This window comes from Vulpes vulpes, chromosome 8 (genome assembly GCF_048418805.1).
Source record: "Vulpes vulpes isolate BD-2025 chromosome 8, VulVul3, whole genome shotgun sequence".
NCBI classification, from domain to species: Eukaryota; Metazoa; Chordata; class Mammalia; order Carnivora; family Canidae; genus Vulpes; species Vulpes vulpes.
The window spans coordinates 59,695,541-59,712,536 of NC_132787.1; the positions used below are offsets into that span (position 1 = coordinate 59,695,541).

General features: G+C 34.6%; 1 protein-coding gene across 2 annotated transcripts in view; it reads left to right on the top strand.

The window, feature by feature from the left end:
• Nucleotides 1-14,580, top strand: part of TRIM33 (tripartite motif containing 33) — a 119,578-nt gene extending 104,998 nt beyond the window's left edge. Inside the window, exons 14-20 of one of the 2 annotated variants that reach the window (XM_025994727.2) lie at nt 782-941; nt 1,995-2,344; nt 4,092-4,215; nt 6,153-6,227; nt 7,886-8,038; nt 9,465-9,515; nt 9,595-14,580. In XM_025994727.2, the coding sequence (XP_025850512.2) occupies nt 782-941; nt 1,995-2,344; nt 4,092-4,215; nt 6,153-6,227; nt 7,886-8,038; nt 9,465-9,515; nt 9,595-9,807 (1,126 nt within the window). In that variant the 3' untranslated portion in view covers nt 9,808-14,580. The remainder of the gene's footprint in view (nt 1-781; nt 942-1,994; nt 2,345-4,091; nt 4,216-6,152; nt 6,228-7,885; nt 8,039-9,464; nt 9,516-9,594) is intronic. The other variant, XM_072766824.1, reaches the window with a different exon arrangement.
• Nucleotides 14,581-16,996: the final 2,416 nt, after the last annotated feature.

Here is a 16,996-nt window from a genome sequence, read left to right on the forward strand (position 1 = left end):
TTAGTACAATGCAAGAAAGATTTAAGCTACGTACATTTTTTTAAAAATTTGGTTGTGTGTGTGCATTCTGAAGACTAGTGCTATTAAATACTTGCATGACTTTTATACTTTAAATAATCAGTACTTTTAGAAGAAAAGTACATATTGAGTGAAAAAGGTGTTCATTCTCAGTAGCAGTACAGTCTTATCAGTTATTCATTTCTCTTGCCAGTGGTTTTGCTTTGTGGTCTAGATAGAACCAATTAGTCATATACCTGTTCTCTTAGCCTATTATTTTGTTAACTCAAATAAGGATGGCTTGAGTTGTTGATTACTTGTTATCCTCTTCTTCCAATTTCCTGCTCTCAAAAGCCAAAATAGAATTTCCTTTGAGGAGGCTTCACGAACTACTGTTATTAATGCTTCTTTTGTGGGGTGGGGAGTGAGGAGCGGGGGGCAGAGAAGAATCAAAACTACTTTTACAGAGAAAAGCAATTGTTGACATTCTATATTAACTAGTCTTGGAAAGTGGTTATTTAATAGAGTTCTTAAATGATTTAGTATAAATGCCTCACCATAAAATATGTTTTCAGGGTCTTTTGAAAGTTTGATCTATGTTTTAAAAGAATTTGAAGCTAAGCTTCTATCATACTTCTCTTACCTACATTATGAAGTGTCTTTATTTTCTGGAAAGTTAATATATTGCTTCTTGTTTTTACTTTAATAAACATTTTTTTTCATATAATTGATTTCACATACATTTTACAGTCAAACATATGTGACATTTTTTGTATTTTATTAGCTGTGGGTCATCAGGAAGAACTGCTGAGAAGACAAGTCTTAGTTTCAAGTCTGATCAAGTTAAGGTCAAGCAAGAACCTGGAACTGAAGATGAAATATGTAGCTTTTCAGGAGCTGTGAAACAAGAAAAGACAGAAGATGGCAGGAGAAGTGCCTGCATGGTAAGTTCCCACTGAGGCTGTCAGGGATTTAAGGAGGCCACTTCATGAATTCTTCCATTTTCTGCATATTAGACTGAATAGTGGCCCTATGGACATTTATTAATTTTGGATATTTATGCCTGGTATAAGTCGGATATCTCCTTCTGTAATTCAAGTTTTTCCTCTAAGTATCAGCTGTAATTTATCACAAAAGATTTAATTGTATTCAGGAGTCATTTGAAATGATCATTTGGTTTGTTATTGGTCAATATTTTTGCCACGATTCTAAATCGGGTTCTATTTTGTTTCAACCTTATTAATTAACTCAGGAATCACATTGAGTCTCAGCCACAAAAGATCCTTGACTATTTTCCTGGACCTGTGAACTCAGACTTAGGGCTGCTGGCATGAAAGAAGTTTAATGATCAAAGAGTTTTGTGATGGGATGATTGTCTTTGGCTAATGAATTACTATTTTAGAGTTTTCCAGATAGAACATTTTATAAAATTTATAATATAGGTGAAGGAAGGCCACCCCCATCTACTTACCCTGGCAGTAAATCTTGAACTTGATTTTTTCTTCTTGCCCAGGCTTGGGTGTCATATTCTACATGGTTGGCACATAGACATTTCAACTTGGAATATTAGCATGTTTAATACAGTATATGTAGATTTAGAAAGCAGAGGGATTTAGCCTTGTGTTTAGAGTAGTAAAATGATAAGTAGGCAGAACAGCATTTCTTAAAAGCTATGCAGTAGATTCTTGTGTGAAAAATAGGGTCTCGTAGTCACTTCTTTGTAGGATAAGTATAACCCTATGCCCACTTTCCAATCAATGTGCTTAACATTTTCTTACTATCGAACTGAACCAATATTAGCGTGCTCTATAAGATCATACATTGACATGCCTAATAGTTTTGGGGTTATTTTCATTCCTTTATGTCACTAATGTCATTTCCAAATTAATTTTGTCAGTATATATGTTTGTATATTGACATAATTTTTACGTTACACTCACACTGCATACAATAAGGATTAAATGCTTCTTCAAGAATTTGTCCTTGTTTTATTTTAGTTGAGCAGTCCTGAGAGTAGCTTGACACCACCTCTCTCAACCAACCTGCACCTAGAGAGTGAGTTGGATGCATTAGCAAGCCTGGAAAACCATGTGAAAACTGAACCTGCAGATACAAATGAAAGCTGCAAACAGTCAGGGCTCAGCAGCCTTGTTAATGGAAAGTCCCCGATTCGAAGCCTTGTACACAGGTCGTCAAGGATTGGAGGAGATGGCAGTAGCAAAGATGATGACCCAAATGAAGACTGGTGTGCTGTCTGCCAAAATGGAGGGGATCTCTTGTGCTGTGAAAAATGTCCAAAGGTCTTTCATCTAACTTGTCATGTTCCAACACTTCTTAGCTTTCCAAGGTACCGGTGAAATAATTGATTTTTTTGTTCTTTATTTTTATAAGCTACAAAAACAACAACAACAACAACCCATAAAATCCTAACCAATGCATAGTATTTCTATCAGACAGGGACCCTTTTACTCCTTTGGTATTATTTTCTAGAGAAACTAATAACTGAATGGTAAAATGTCCAAGATCTAAGTAATATATGAATGATAAAACATAGACTATTTCCTGGCCTTCAGTTTATATTTAGTGTAAGCAAAGTAGATAAAACTCTAAATTATGAGAGGCAGAGGTCTGGGATGTTGGAGAGATTAGTTGATTTCCTATTGATGCTGAATTTTTTATCTTTTGCAATCAATCTTAATAGGGTCTACAGAAATTTCATTTAAGAATACTATTCAGTTGGAGACAACTCTTTTGGATCTTACCACAACTTACTTTTCTAATGTTTGAAAACTCTCAAAAGGCATTTTAAAGGAAAAAAGTGCTTTGTAAAAACACCTTCAACATCTTGAGTTTTTTAGTTACCACTTCTTGACCACTGGAAGCAGTTAATTGGTAGTGCCAGCCTTAGCGCTGTGTGCACATTTCTTATTTATCAAGTTGTATCCATGCCATTTTATCTCTGATGGATTTCAGAGACTATTTTTCCCCTTCCTAAAGTCTTACCCCAAAATTTCCTTTTAAGTGACAGTAAATGGTGTTCTTGGGAAAGCCCAGCTTTTATTTGCCTATAGATAAAACATTCACATTTCCTCTCAGATTCCTGAGAAGCAGTGATTTTAGTTGAATAAATGCTACCCATTTTGAATAATTCAACCTTTTGAATAATTAGAAAAGTGGTAGATATATATATAAACAGTGCCAGAATATTTTTCTGAAGAAATCATAATTCTTACCTAAGTCTTAAGAGAGGTTATTAGTCATTTGCCAGAGATGTAATAAGGGCCTTTTTTTACTTTACTCTTTTATAAAAGAAAAGTGTTTGCGTTATGATGTTGTAATTAAGGCTTTTCATATTTTTCTTTCCTTTGGGTAGTAACATCTGCTGGAATGTTAGAATTTTGCCACTGAATTCTTTCTCTCAAAGGCTGATACTTTGGAAGGAATTGGAACTGTTGGCACAGACTAGACTCTAGATTTAGAATTTCTTTATGGTCGGGGAGAGGGGGAGAATTACTGGGAATGCACCATTTTGGAATTTACGGTTTAATGGAAATCCTGATAAAAACAAACCATAGACTGAACAGATTTAAAAAGTAAGGGGTATATATACATGTGCTTGCACTTACAGAGGTATGTGTATATTTTTGGCTTTGGCTAGCCATGAAGAAGAATGGTTTTATTTTTGGCATATTCAATACATGCCAAACCAGCATGGGATACCCGAGGAATTCCATATCCTGTACTCTTTTCTTCTTCATGTGTATGGGGTCATTGTGAGGTAGTACTGGTGTTGACACTCTTATGCCACAAGTACTGACTATCAACTTTGTGTTATGAAGAGATCCTTTTTGAAATGCAGGGACACCAGTTTTATAAAGTTTTCTAGAAAGTAACTGAAGAACGAGTAGGAAAAGTTTTGGGAAGCTTTTCTCCTACAGCTTCACTTTATGAGATATGACAGGAATAGAGCCTCTCTTTCCCTCAAAAACTGGGAAGGAAAGAAAACAAACTGGAGATTTACTTCCAGAGAACTAGCTTCTCTAGAGTGAGTTTTGTTAGAATTACACGGACTAATTGCCTGTTTTCCTCTTTAGTGGGGATTGGATATGCACATTTTGCAGAGATATTGGGAAACCAGAAGTTGAATACGATTGTGATAATTTGCAACATAGTAAGAAGGGGAAAACTGCACAAGGGTTAAGCCCCGTGGACCAAAGGGTAAGTGTCAGAATAGTTAGATTTATTATTAGGGATTCTGTAGTTGCCTGGCTATGTACCTCCAGACATCTAGCTTACATCTTAGCTTCCTCATAATTAACATGTCCCAACCAAAAGCTTGATTTCAAAAAAACATAAATAATAAACAAATAATATAAAAAACTGCACTCTTCCTCTACATTTCCTATCATTATAAGGTATCACCACTTATTTCTATTGCTCAAGCCAGAAATCTGTTAGAAATAAAAGAATCAGGAATGACCAAAATACGATTTTCTTACTTCTCCTCACCATCAACTTCTGAGATAGCCATTATAGTTGTTCATCTGCACTATCATAATTATCTCTTCACTCGGATTCCCTGAATTTACTCTTGCCTCTTTAAACTATAGTTTTCTATACTGCAGAACCTGATACAGGGGCTCGATCTCACAACCCTGATGAGACCATGACCTGAGCCAAAATCAAGAGTCTGATGCTTAACTGACTGAGCCACCCAGGTGCCCCTACATAGTGTTCTTTTTAAAAATATAAATGAGTCTGTCACTTCCTTGCTTAAAGTCCTCCAGTAGCTTTCTGTCTTTAAAAATGAAATCCAAAATCCTCTTTGCTTTCTTTCTTTCTCTCTCCCTCTCTCTATCCCTTTCTTTTTTCTTTTCTTTTCTTTTCTTTTCTTTTTTCTTTTTTCTTTTCTTTTCTCTTTTTTTCTTTCTTTTCCCTTTCCTTTCCTTTCCTTTCCTTTCCTTTCCTTTCCTTTCCTTTCCTTTCCTTTTTCCTTTCCTTTTTCCTTTCCTTTTTCCTTTCCCCTTTCCTTTCCTTTCCCCTTTCCTTTCCTTTTTCCTTTCCTTTCCCCTTTCCTTTCCCTTCCTTTCCTTTCCTTTCCTTCTCTCTCTTTTCTTTTCTTTTCCTTTCTTTTCTTTCCTTTCTTTTTTCTTTTCTTTTCTTTTCTTTTCTCTTCTTTCTTTCTTTTTCTTTCTTTCTTTCTTTCTTTCTTTCTCTCTTTCTTTCTTTCTTTCTCTCTCTCGCTCTCTCTCTCTCTCTCTCTCTTTCCTTTTATTCATGAGAGACACACAAAGAGAGAGACATAGGCAGAGGGAGAAGCAGGCTCCATGCAGGGAACCTGATGTGGGACTCCATCCCGGGACTCTAGGATCATGCCCTGGGTCCGAAGGCAGGCACTAAATTCCTGAGCCACCCAGGCATCCCCCTCTCCTCTTTTCACTCAGATTTCTGCTGAGCTGGTCTATAGTCTCATCTCCAAAAACAAAATCTCTGCTCTGTGATCATTACAGTTGTGTTTGGGTCTAATCTGATGTATATACTTGCAAAATCCCTGTCTACTATCTGTTTAGAGTGTACAGACATATTAAAATAAATTTAAGCAAATGAAAACTGTAAATGTAAAATGCATTTCAGCTTACTTCTGATTGTATAAAAGAGTTTTAGAATTATATTGAGAAGACCGTTTTGTCTAATTTTGGACCTGTGTGGAGTCATTTCAGGAAAAGAAAGAATATATGTCCTGCTTGCATCAGAGCGTTACAGTGAATAGCAGCAGCAATGATTTATAGATTACTAGGATTACTATAGATTACTAGGATTATCTAGTAATCTATAATTTTCATACAAAAATGCTATATGTGACTTTTATGACTCATTTCCATTTGTACAAATAGTAGATAAATTACCTTAGTCATCATCTAAGAACAGAAGCACTCTGATAAAATTCATTTAAAGCAGAACAGAGGTCTCAAAACTAAATGGGAAACAAGACGATTTTCTTTGAGTGTGTGTATTTAGTTAGATAAGTCAATATATAGGAGGCATATGTTCAGTTTATTGTAGTAATGCTTTGTAGTGATAAAGTTCTCTTTCTCAAGAGTGTCTTATTAGGGGAAAAAACATCTCATGAGTTTTCCTTTCTTTTTTGGGGCCAGAAATGTGAACGTCTTCTGCTTTACCTCTATTGCCATGAATTAAGTATTGAATTCCAGGAGCCAGTTCCTGCTTCGGTGAGTTGTTTACTTTAGGACATTTCTGGTGAAGAAGGGTAGTATAAGACTTTAGAATGTTGGCTCTGCCTTAAGACTTCTTATCTCAGGGTTCTTGAATAATCTCAACCTCTCCAAGGTTCAAGTTTTCTTTTCTACTACTATTTGTTATCCCATTTTCGATATTCCAAGACACATAGGATGGATACCTTTATAGAATGCTTTAGCACAATATCTGATAATGTTGTAAGTACTTACTAATCTGAAATTTTATTAGGGCTCTATAGATGTGAGATTAACTTGTCAAAATCGCAGTTTTTAAAAGGTTTTATTGCTGTCAGGAAGATTTAATTTCAATGTACCTTTTCACTTTTAAAATGGACATAAGGGATATAGGTGTAATGGAAAGAATCTTGGACCAAGAGTCAGAAGACTTAACTTCTTCTCCCAGTCCAGCCTAATAACTTTGGGGAAATTACATAATTTTCTACCTCTATTTTTTTAAACATACAGTGGGAGTATTGGACTAAATTATTTCTAAACTTCCAGTTCTGTGATTCTAGGCTCAGTACCTTGGGGAGAAAACAATCTCTCTATGTAAGTATTAATTTGAATAAAAATATAAAATTGAATCTTTCACACTGGCTATCTTACGAAGATAAGGCCACTTTTATAAAGAATAGTCAAGGTTAAGAAAAGACTGAAAATTTGCAAGCCCGTGCTCTTTGTTTATCTTAAAGGAGACTTTTGTAAGGAATAAAAGCTCTAAAGCCCCATACAAAAAAGGAATATCGGGTGCTCACTGCTTCATAAATGGAATGAGAATAGGCTATATACATTTGCTTACCATCAGTTGCTGAATTAAAATACTGTTGAATACCAGACCTGTTATAGAATATTAAATAGTGGACTTGTTTCCTGGGTAGGCTCAGAAATGAGTTTTAAAGCACAAAAAGGCCTACTGGACACAAGGTGTTTTATGCAAATAGTAATCATTTGATACTAGGAAGTTTGTCTTCAAATTCAGGGACTTTACAGTAGAAAATAACTTTCAAACATTTCTTTTCATGAACTGTTTATATAGCTCTCCAAGTTCATTTGTTTCTCAAGGATACAAATTTTTGGCCAAAAGTTGGGGCCAGAACTTTCCCTGGCATGATCACTATTAAAGGGTTAATACAATTTTTCTTGTGTTACTTACACTCTTTCTCCCTCTGTTGTTTTATGTCCAGAGTTCTTTATGATATAAAGTTAATAGCTTTTAAAAGATAGCATTCTACTAATAATACATTTAGTTCTTTTTATTTTTTCTTTCCTTTTAAAAAAAAAAAAAAACTCCCTGGCTGTCATAAAACTCTGATGAGCCAGTTGTGTCCTTAGCAGTAGTCATTGGCTACTCTTGCTGATTGTGTTCTTTCCAAAGCTCTTTACCAAAGATGGAGCTTTGGGACTTTCATTAACCATTTAGACTGCCACATATTCTGAATATGATTTAGTTTTTATGATAGATGATTGGACATAAGATTTAAAATACATTTACAATACCCAAAATTTGCAAGCAGCCAATTCAATAATTAACATATGTTGTTTTCCAAAATCAATATGCTGTGCATTTTCAAATAAAACAGTTTGGCATTTTTGGAGAATCCTCATATATCCCTATTTATTTGTTTCTTCAGATACCAAACTACTATAAAATTATAAAGAAACCAATGGACTTATCCACCGTGAAAAAGAAGCTTCAGAAAAAACATTCCCAACACTACCAAATCCCAGATGACTTTGTGGCTGATGTCCGTTTGATCTTCAAGAACTGTGAAAGGTTTAATGAAGTATGTTAGCTTCCAAACTATAAAGTCTTGGATTATTAGTTTTCGGTTTTTGCTTGTTTTTTTTTTTTAATCTTATTTTTCTTTCCAAAAGATTTTTCTAATTTGACTCAAAAATTTTTTTTCTGCTGCAGTTCTGTCAAAAGTAAAATTTGATTGCATCACAGCTCTAAAGAAGTATGTTTACTGTGTATAACTTGAAGTATATTGGATATGCCTTTTTGAATAAGTTGAGGGTTGAGATACACAAGTATAGAGAGTAGTCTGTAGTTAAGTATATTTTGTGGGAAATGATTATAAACAGCTTATATTTGATAGGGTACATTTAGAAAAAGGATTTGTACTGGTTCCTTTGATTTTGTTTTTAATGTAGATTAATAATATTAGTCTATTAAATGTAGAACCCTAAAATCATAAACTAATCACTGGTGGCTCATCTTGAATCATAGGCCAGAGTATATAATGTTAAGTTTTCTTATCTCAGCAATAAGACTTTCATTAATTTTGGTTATGTAATTTTTGAGGATAAGGATGGGCTATCCTTGAGGGAACATGTGATCCATAACTCCTTCAAGGAAATTTTGTTTTCTTTGAGAAAAGGCAAGTCTCCTGTGGTTAAGGAAGATTTTCATTTTTCTAGGAGAAGAAAATGAATTGGATAAGAATCTACAGAATATTTAGAAAGATCAAAAGCGTAAAAGATCTTCTTTATTGCTGATGAAATTTGGTGGCATATGACTATTACTAAAAGCATGTTGAATCATTTAAAGTATACTCATAGCTACCTCTGCAAGCATCTAGGTGATCTTTTTAAAATTTGGGGAAAAAATAATCGTTATAGGTTAAATGTATAGTGTAGCAGTATACCACAGAGAGTATAGTAAAACCTTACTTACTTGAAGTTAAATTGATACAGCCCTAAGTTTTTTGTCGTATTGTGTAATCCAATTAGATTATTTTCAAATAAATGTGCTTTTGTGAATTGTAGCTAACTAACATTTGCAAGGAAGACACATTTTATCTGCTTTAGTGATAGTTAAATAGTTTATGGTTAACAAATTGCCATACAGATAGAATTCTGATAAGTGGTTTGTTGATGGTTTGGTAGTTTTTAAAAAAGCAACATTTCTTAAATGATTTATTTTTTGGTCTTAATTAGATTGATGTATTCACTTGACCTCCATTTCAGATTGACTTTACTAATTTAGAATTTGAAACCATTCTTGAGGTTTCACAGTAGCTTTAGCAACAGAACGTTGTAAAGAAAGTAGTTCCATGTTCCATAGAATTTTAGAAAGCACTTGATCTGGTTATAGCAATTTGTTCCCCCTAATATGGCTGACTTTCGTCACCAATCCTATGCAGTTTCATAACTTTAGAAAGGATTATAATTTCCCTTTTTTTTTTTTGACTCTGGTATCCTTTTTAGATGATGAAAGTTGTTCAAGTTTATGCAGAAACACAAGAGATTAATTTGAAGGTAAGCTTTTCAGACCATGCAAACTTGGTGAAGGAATATGCATTACCAATAGGTGAATATTCCTATCTTTTGCTTGCAGGCTGATTCAGAAGTAGCTCAGGCAGGGAAAGCAGTTGCATTGTACTTTGAAGATAAACTCACAGAGATCTACTCAGACAGGACCTTCGCACCTTTGCCAGAGTTTGAGCAGGAAGAGGATGATGGTGAGGTAACTGAGGACTCTGACGAAGACTTTATACAGCCCCGCAGAAAACGCCTAAAGTCAGATGAGAGACCAGTACATATAAAGTAAAATGACATGAACTTAAATAATTGTTTTAAAAAGAGAAAGAGAGAGAAAAGAAAACTTTTTATTTAAGTGTTGCTGGAATATCCTGCCTGCAATGGGCACCTCCTTGACGAAGCTGATAGCTTTTACACAGTATTAGATTGAAGTAATGGACAGAAGTCACTTCTTGCGAAGAAAGGGGGAGAGAACTCTATTTGCAACTTTAAAAGTAAAAAACGAAAAGTAAAAGTGAAATGATTTGAAGATTTCTGTTACTAAAGAGGATGGTTCTTTAGAATGGCAGATGTTGGTGATCATGTGGTATTGATTGCTGCAGGATGCTGGTGTACAAGTAAATACTTGAAGGTCATGTCGTTTGATAAATTGTCTCTTGGACAAGAGTGCACAGCTATTAAAAACGACTTCTATGCCTCCCCTTCCACACACATACATACCAGTTTGTTTTCTAGGTAAAATCAAAGTTGCTCAGATTCCACTTTGATGTCAATGCAGATGTGCATTGAATCATCCATTATATTTTTTCTCACTTTGATGCTGTTGGACCTTAGTTTTTTATTGGTTTAAATAACTCAACAGTAGTTTTATTTTCTATTTATACCTGGAGTCTAGGAAACATCATTGATCATTTAATCAATTTTAATGGTCTGCTGAAATAAATATGGTAACTTTTCAGTGGCAGATCATATAGTAGTCATTTCCAGAGAAACACTTCCATGGAATCGCACTTCCCAGTCAGATCATTTAATCATAAAGTTACTCCCATCAAAGGCAGAATGTTTGTTTCAAAATTAATCTAGTTTTCTGTACATTTAAATTTGATTGAGAAGGTGACAACTGGCTCTTATCCAGTCTTCCTTCATATCAGTTTTCTGATAGACCACTATTGGCAAACAATAATCTGTCAACTACCAAATGTGTAAAATTTTCTGTATTTCACTTTGTCTTATTTGTAAATAGTGAACTAAAACTTCTGGCAGATCAGCAACATTTGCTGAGCCTGTTTTTTAAGCTAATGTGTATTCTTACTAATGTTCCTATCAAGAATGGATTTGTAATATATGCTGTCTATTTCTAATGTTCACATTCATATTTTGAGGTTCTATCTTATTTTAATAGAGAACAGACTTCTCAGAAAATCTTCAGAAGCAGCTTATTGTTAAATATCAAAACTATTAAAATAAACCCGGTGGGGTTAGATTACTCATCTGTCCACCAAGTGGGACATTTGCATGGACTGGGGGCTTAACGGACTTAGAAGAGGCCTGTAAGTAAATCCTGAAAATGAGCCAATCCCCACTTGAATGGTTACTGGAGTAAACCCACCTTTACTACCCTGAGTTCAGCCCCTGAGACAGGTAAACCACCTTGGCTTGGTTTCATTTTTCTTCTCTTCATTTGTGATGCTCAGATCCAAGATGTGTATTCTAGACTGTGTACAGGCTTCTCTTTTGTTGGATTAAAAACATTTAGTCCTACTTTTGTATGGACACCTTAAAATATAAAGTGACCAAAATAGAAGACTTGCCATTAGATATTTTTCAGACGTCAGCAGATTTGTGGCAAATCGTTTGCCTTTTTAAAACTTCAGCTTCTGCAGTTCGGACAGTAGACTACTCAGTAAAAATTATTTGACATAATTGTCTAAGGTAAATATTTTTTAGTGCATATTGAATCAAATAAAGTGCTCTAAAGAAATTATTATACAAATTCCTTTGGGTTTTTCTTTTCTTAACAAGTGTTGGGGGTAAACGTGAATATTATTCAGGCCTTCTGATGGTGTATGTAAGTGGTGTTGATTTTATTACAGCTGTTGACTAACTTCATTCTGTGGCTTCTTTTTAGCTTCTTGTTGTAAGTTCAGCTTTAAAATTTACACCAAACTTATCATTTTACTCAAATTTCAGGTACGTAAGAAGAATTTTCTTAAACGAGGGAGAGAATCATTTTAAAATGCTTTATTTATGTGTATTTCCCTCTTTACCACCACATTTATGATTTCAGTTTATCAGGAGTCATATCTAAGGGCACGTTTTGGAAAGCACTGAGTAGCAGTATAACTTCCTTTTGTCAAGCCATTGATTTCTAATATTTTACACTTGCTCTTCAGATGAATCCTTTCATGATTCTTAGAAAAAGTCTTATACATAGGTTCTACCCATGGGGGAGAAATTAAATTTTAAGTAAATATTTATTTCTTGATATTTGGGGCCTTAAAAGATAGTGTTCCCTTTCTATGTGAGGTGGAATTCTTTTTTTTTTTTTTTTTTTTTTTTTTTTTTTTTTTTTTTGAGATTGGTTTTTGAAAAGCCACTTTATTGTCAACGTGTAATACGCTCCATTTCTCTTAATAGAAGACAGTTCATACTACTGAGAATTTACTATTAAGTAAATAGCTATCAACCACCCTTAAATGAGGGTTTAGATTTCACTGAAGCTTTTTTTCTTGTACACTAATCACTGTGTTCTTAAGCTGATTTGTTCAGCCACTATCTAATATAACCGTTAAAAAATATAAAAACTTAAATTGGTATTCAGATATCTTCATGTTTTTCTACTAGTTTATTTTTCAAAAAAAGCAAACATTGAATATCAATTCCTGAAGGCAATTTAATTACTCTTTGTTAAAAGGCAGTATTTTAGATTTGGAGATGTTAAATTTTTTTTTTCTTAAAGAAGTGTGCAAAGTTTTGTAGTACTTCAGTTCCCATCACCCATCAGAACACTAAGAACAAAGTGTTCCTCAGTCTATTCTGCTGGCCTTTATTTGCATTTGTTTTAGCACTTGGTTCAGCTGATTCACTGAGTAAAAGAATTGTTTTGCAAGGTGAAGCATGTAGTATTCCAAAGTATGGTAAGATTATAGGTCATGTTCTATATAGAAATATCAAATCATGACCACAGAGAGATGATAAGGCATTGGATCCCCTGTTGAAATTTGTCTTTTTGGAATCAACAAGGTACTTTCTGACTTCTATGTCTTATATAAGGGAATTTGAAATAATATTAGTTAACTCTCACTTTTTGTTGTAATGGTTTTTGAGATTTTTAGTTAATCCAAAGAAATAATGCTTTTAATTAGAAGCAAAGGTTTATAGTGTACAAATTGTAGGTTTATCAATTACCTCAGCAGGTATCCTGCCATGTAATTATTAGTGATTAGTATTAGTAAGCCAGTAGATTTAGGTCTTCTGACTGTGCCCTTGGATTTTGGCCTACCGTATGTTATTCAGCAATCTCTTAGTATCCAAAACGGGAGTAGATTCTGTGGCCCCCTCTTCCTTGGCCTTTTAAGTCCCTTACCCTTTTCCAATGAACAACACAGGAAATAGAAAAATCTCATTTCTTGTTGAAGTCAGCACTGCTTATTTGCATACTCAGCATTGGATCGGTGAGTAGTTTTATGAAATCCACCTACCCCAACTCCCCTAATTAAAACAATCATTCTTAATTCATACCATCTGTATTAATAATCTGCTGAAGATGATCCAAGGTTTTCAAGGTTTATCAGTTTGATCTTGAACTGAACCTGGATGCTTTGTTTTATTTTTCTCACAGTTCTCTCCTCCTTGATAAAGCAATAACACTGCTTTAAGTCTGTTGCCTAATAGGCACGTCATAGTCCTCTCTCGGATGGTGATTTTATAGGAAAGTTTGTATGCATATCACCCAGTCTATCTTTTAAAAAAATAAGAAATTTAAATGTATGCTGGAGCTTATGACAATATATTGTGGCATTTTATTTTAAAAATTGGGGAAAGTTGCATATTTTTTTAAAAGTAAGTATTTGAGTAAAAAAAATTGAAGGTACTTTTTTAAGAAAAAAAAATTTATATGCCACAGTTTACATAGACATTTCAGATTTCAACATGTACTCTTGGATATAATGGTTTCTTTTATTGGCCAAAATGCATGTAAAGCATATCTTTCATCTTAGTTCCTTGTGTTTGCCTTCGTGGTCTTTTATATATTTTTTATTGTATCTGAGAAAATTATCTTCAAAAATAGGTCAATTTGGATATATTTGTCATAATCATACTACAAAATGTACAAAATTATGTTTAGCCCTTTTCTAGCAAGTAATCTTTAAAGTCAAAAATGCTGTTCTTTTAAATTCACCAAATTTGTATGTGGGAAGGCACTGAAATGATTTTGTAAGTGCCACTGCAATATTCCCTTTCAGGTGTGGCCTAAATTTCAGTCTTACGAAGGAAGTGCTTGTCTGCTCCTAGTCTGAAAAATGTAGGCATTTACTATGTTTTAAATCACAGTGAAACATGTATATAAGCCTATGAAAATGGTATGTGCAATCTGAAAGCCTGTTAATTTTCTATGTAGACATACACACGAAAGGGTTAAATTTACAGCCTTACTAGTTCCTTGCTTCCAGTATTTCAACTGGTCTCCTCCCCTCATTATTATTATTATTATTCCTACTATTACTACAACTATTATTTTTGCACATAATTAACTACCCTTCAATATGATTCTTAAAGAAAAAGTGCTGTTTCTGTGGTATTGTATTCTCTAAATAATCATATTTAATTTTTTAAAACAAGGTTGCAGTTTCTAATTGTTCCGTTCCTGTGTTTTTTGCTGGTGTGTATTAAAAGCAAGATTTTCTTTTTCATGGTTATTTAATACATTAGCTGCCTGTAAATATTTCTTGTTATAATGCTCTGGAATGTGTTGTAGAAGTTGTATTAGATTAGTTTAAAGCCTTGTTTGAAAGCCACATTGTTTTGGTTATTTCTATTAAATTAGAAAATTGAAAAAGTTTGCAAATGAATTCCTTTTTTTCTTCCTCTTTAAGTTGAGATTTAATCATTTAAGTTTATTTGAAAAATGTATAGTGTGTGCCGGGCACTGGAGATACAGAAGTGAACAAGATAAAACAGAGTCCCTGCCTTCACAAGTGGTTAGACTCTATTTGAGAACAATGTGTGTTGTGATAGGGATCAACACAATATGGTAGAAACATATAGGAAAGGGACTAACACCAAACTTCATTGATGAAGAAAGTGATCTCTTTCATTCCTAAAAATATGATGATAGGAGACCAGGCAAAGAGAGAGTGATGAGAGAATAAAATATAGAAAAGTCTGAAAATGAAAGGGAACATAAATATATTCCAGGACCTGAGAAGTTCAGTTTGGAGTAGAGTATAACTTGGAGTAGTAAAATACTAAGCTGGAGAACTGAGACAGGGTCCTTTTTAAAGCAGTGCCTTGTAAGTCATGTTAAAGGGTTTGGGGCTTTCACTGATGGCAACAACGAGCCCGTGAAGAATTATGAACAGAATAGGTCTTGGAGAGTTGACATAATCAGACTTGCCCTTTTGAAAGTTTGTTTTAAACTGTGAAGAATGGGTTATGGAGAATATTGAAAGTGGAGAGGGAATTGTAGGCTGTGAATAATCCAGGTGATCCCTAAGCTAGCTATCTGGCAGTGGAGATGGAAACTAGAGAGATCTAGAACAGAAAGTAAGCATATTTTAAATGCACCTATTAAAAAGAGTGGGAGAAAAGATTATAAGTGGAGGGGAATGGGTTCGTTTTGGGGATATGTTGAGTTTAAGGTACCTGTGGAAAATTAAGGTGCAGGTGTCCATGGTTCTGGTGCTTATGAGAAATAACTAGGCTGCAGACAGAACCTCCAAGATCCATCAGGAATCCCGTCTATCTTATTATCATTGAAATTGGCACATGATAGGCATTCAGCAAACACCTATCAAAAGATGAGCTATTAGCATAATGTTAACTAAAACAATGTGAAAATAACAATATTGCCTAGGAAATTTATAGAATGAGAAGAATAGGATACTTATGGTAACAGAGGAAACATTTAAGGAGTATATTTTAAAAAGACTCTAGGGACACCTGGGTGGCTCAGCGGTTGAGCATCTGCCTTCGGCTCAGGGCATGATCCCATGGTCCCTGGATCGAGTCCCACATCGGGCTCCCTGCATGGAGCCTGCTTCTCCCTCTGCCTGTGTCTCTGCCTGCCTCTCTCTCTCTGTCTCTCATGAATAAATAAATAAAATCTTTAAAAAAAAAAAAAAGACTCTATAAGAAGACTGTAGGTTAGTCATGAGGAAAGGCAGAGGAGCCATAATGGAAGATGAGAGAGGTTTTATAAGGGGTTTCAAAAGGAGTATCATTGATACCAAGTGTTAGAGCAAGAGATGAAGTGAAGGTAAAGTGGCCACTAAGTTGAGCAATATAGAAGCCATAGATGACCTTGGAAGAACTATTCCATTTTGAGCAGCATTAAGAATACAGTGGATTAGATTGAGTATAGATTGTTTTTCAAGAAATTTAGCCTTGGCTTTTCTTTAGGTTATGCAGAACTATGACCATGAATAACCGAGTGAAATACCAGAATGGAACTTCCAAATTGGTACCTTTCTGGATGTATTTTGTGTGGTGGAAAAATCGTGAGTTTTGGCCATTTGTACCCTTTAGTTTGAACTGGTAAACTTTGGTTAACCAGTTACCTATATGAACTCTGAGCTTCACTTTAATTTTTAGTGAAATGTGTGAAAATAAACTATTTCTTCAGTTTCCTGATGGTTGTTGCTGAAGTGTCTTACAATAATAATTAGAACCTCGGAGGCCAGTCCAGCCACACCATTATTTATTGGTAGATTGAGACCAGTACAAAACAAAAGCTCCACCTTTATCACCTGTAACATTTTTACCAAAAATATTTGAGAATCTAATCATATGAAATAATTAATTTTATTTATTTACTCATGAGAGACGCAGAGAGAGAGAGGCAAAGACACAGGCAGAGGCAGAAGCAGGGTCCATGCAGGGAGCCCGATGGGGGATTCAATCTCGGGACTCTGGGACCACGCTCTGGCAATGTAGGACATTTGCAAAGATGCCTGATGTGAATTTTTAAAGTAACTGTTGGGTAAAACAGGCAGGGAGACCATTATAGATCAAAAAGCAACATGTAATGGCACGTGGGTGGCACAGTTAAGCATTGGACTCATGGTTTTGGCTCAGGTCTTGACCTCAGGATTGTGAGATTGAGCCCCGCATCAGCTTTGCGCTCAGCTCAGAGTCTACTTGGCTTTTTCCCTCCATCTCCTGTCCTCCATCCCCATGCTTACTCTCCAAAATAAATTTTAAAAAACAAAACAAACGAGTAATGCATTAAATTAGATTTGATCTTGAATTAAGTAAAC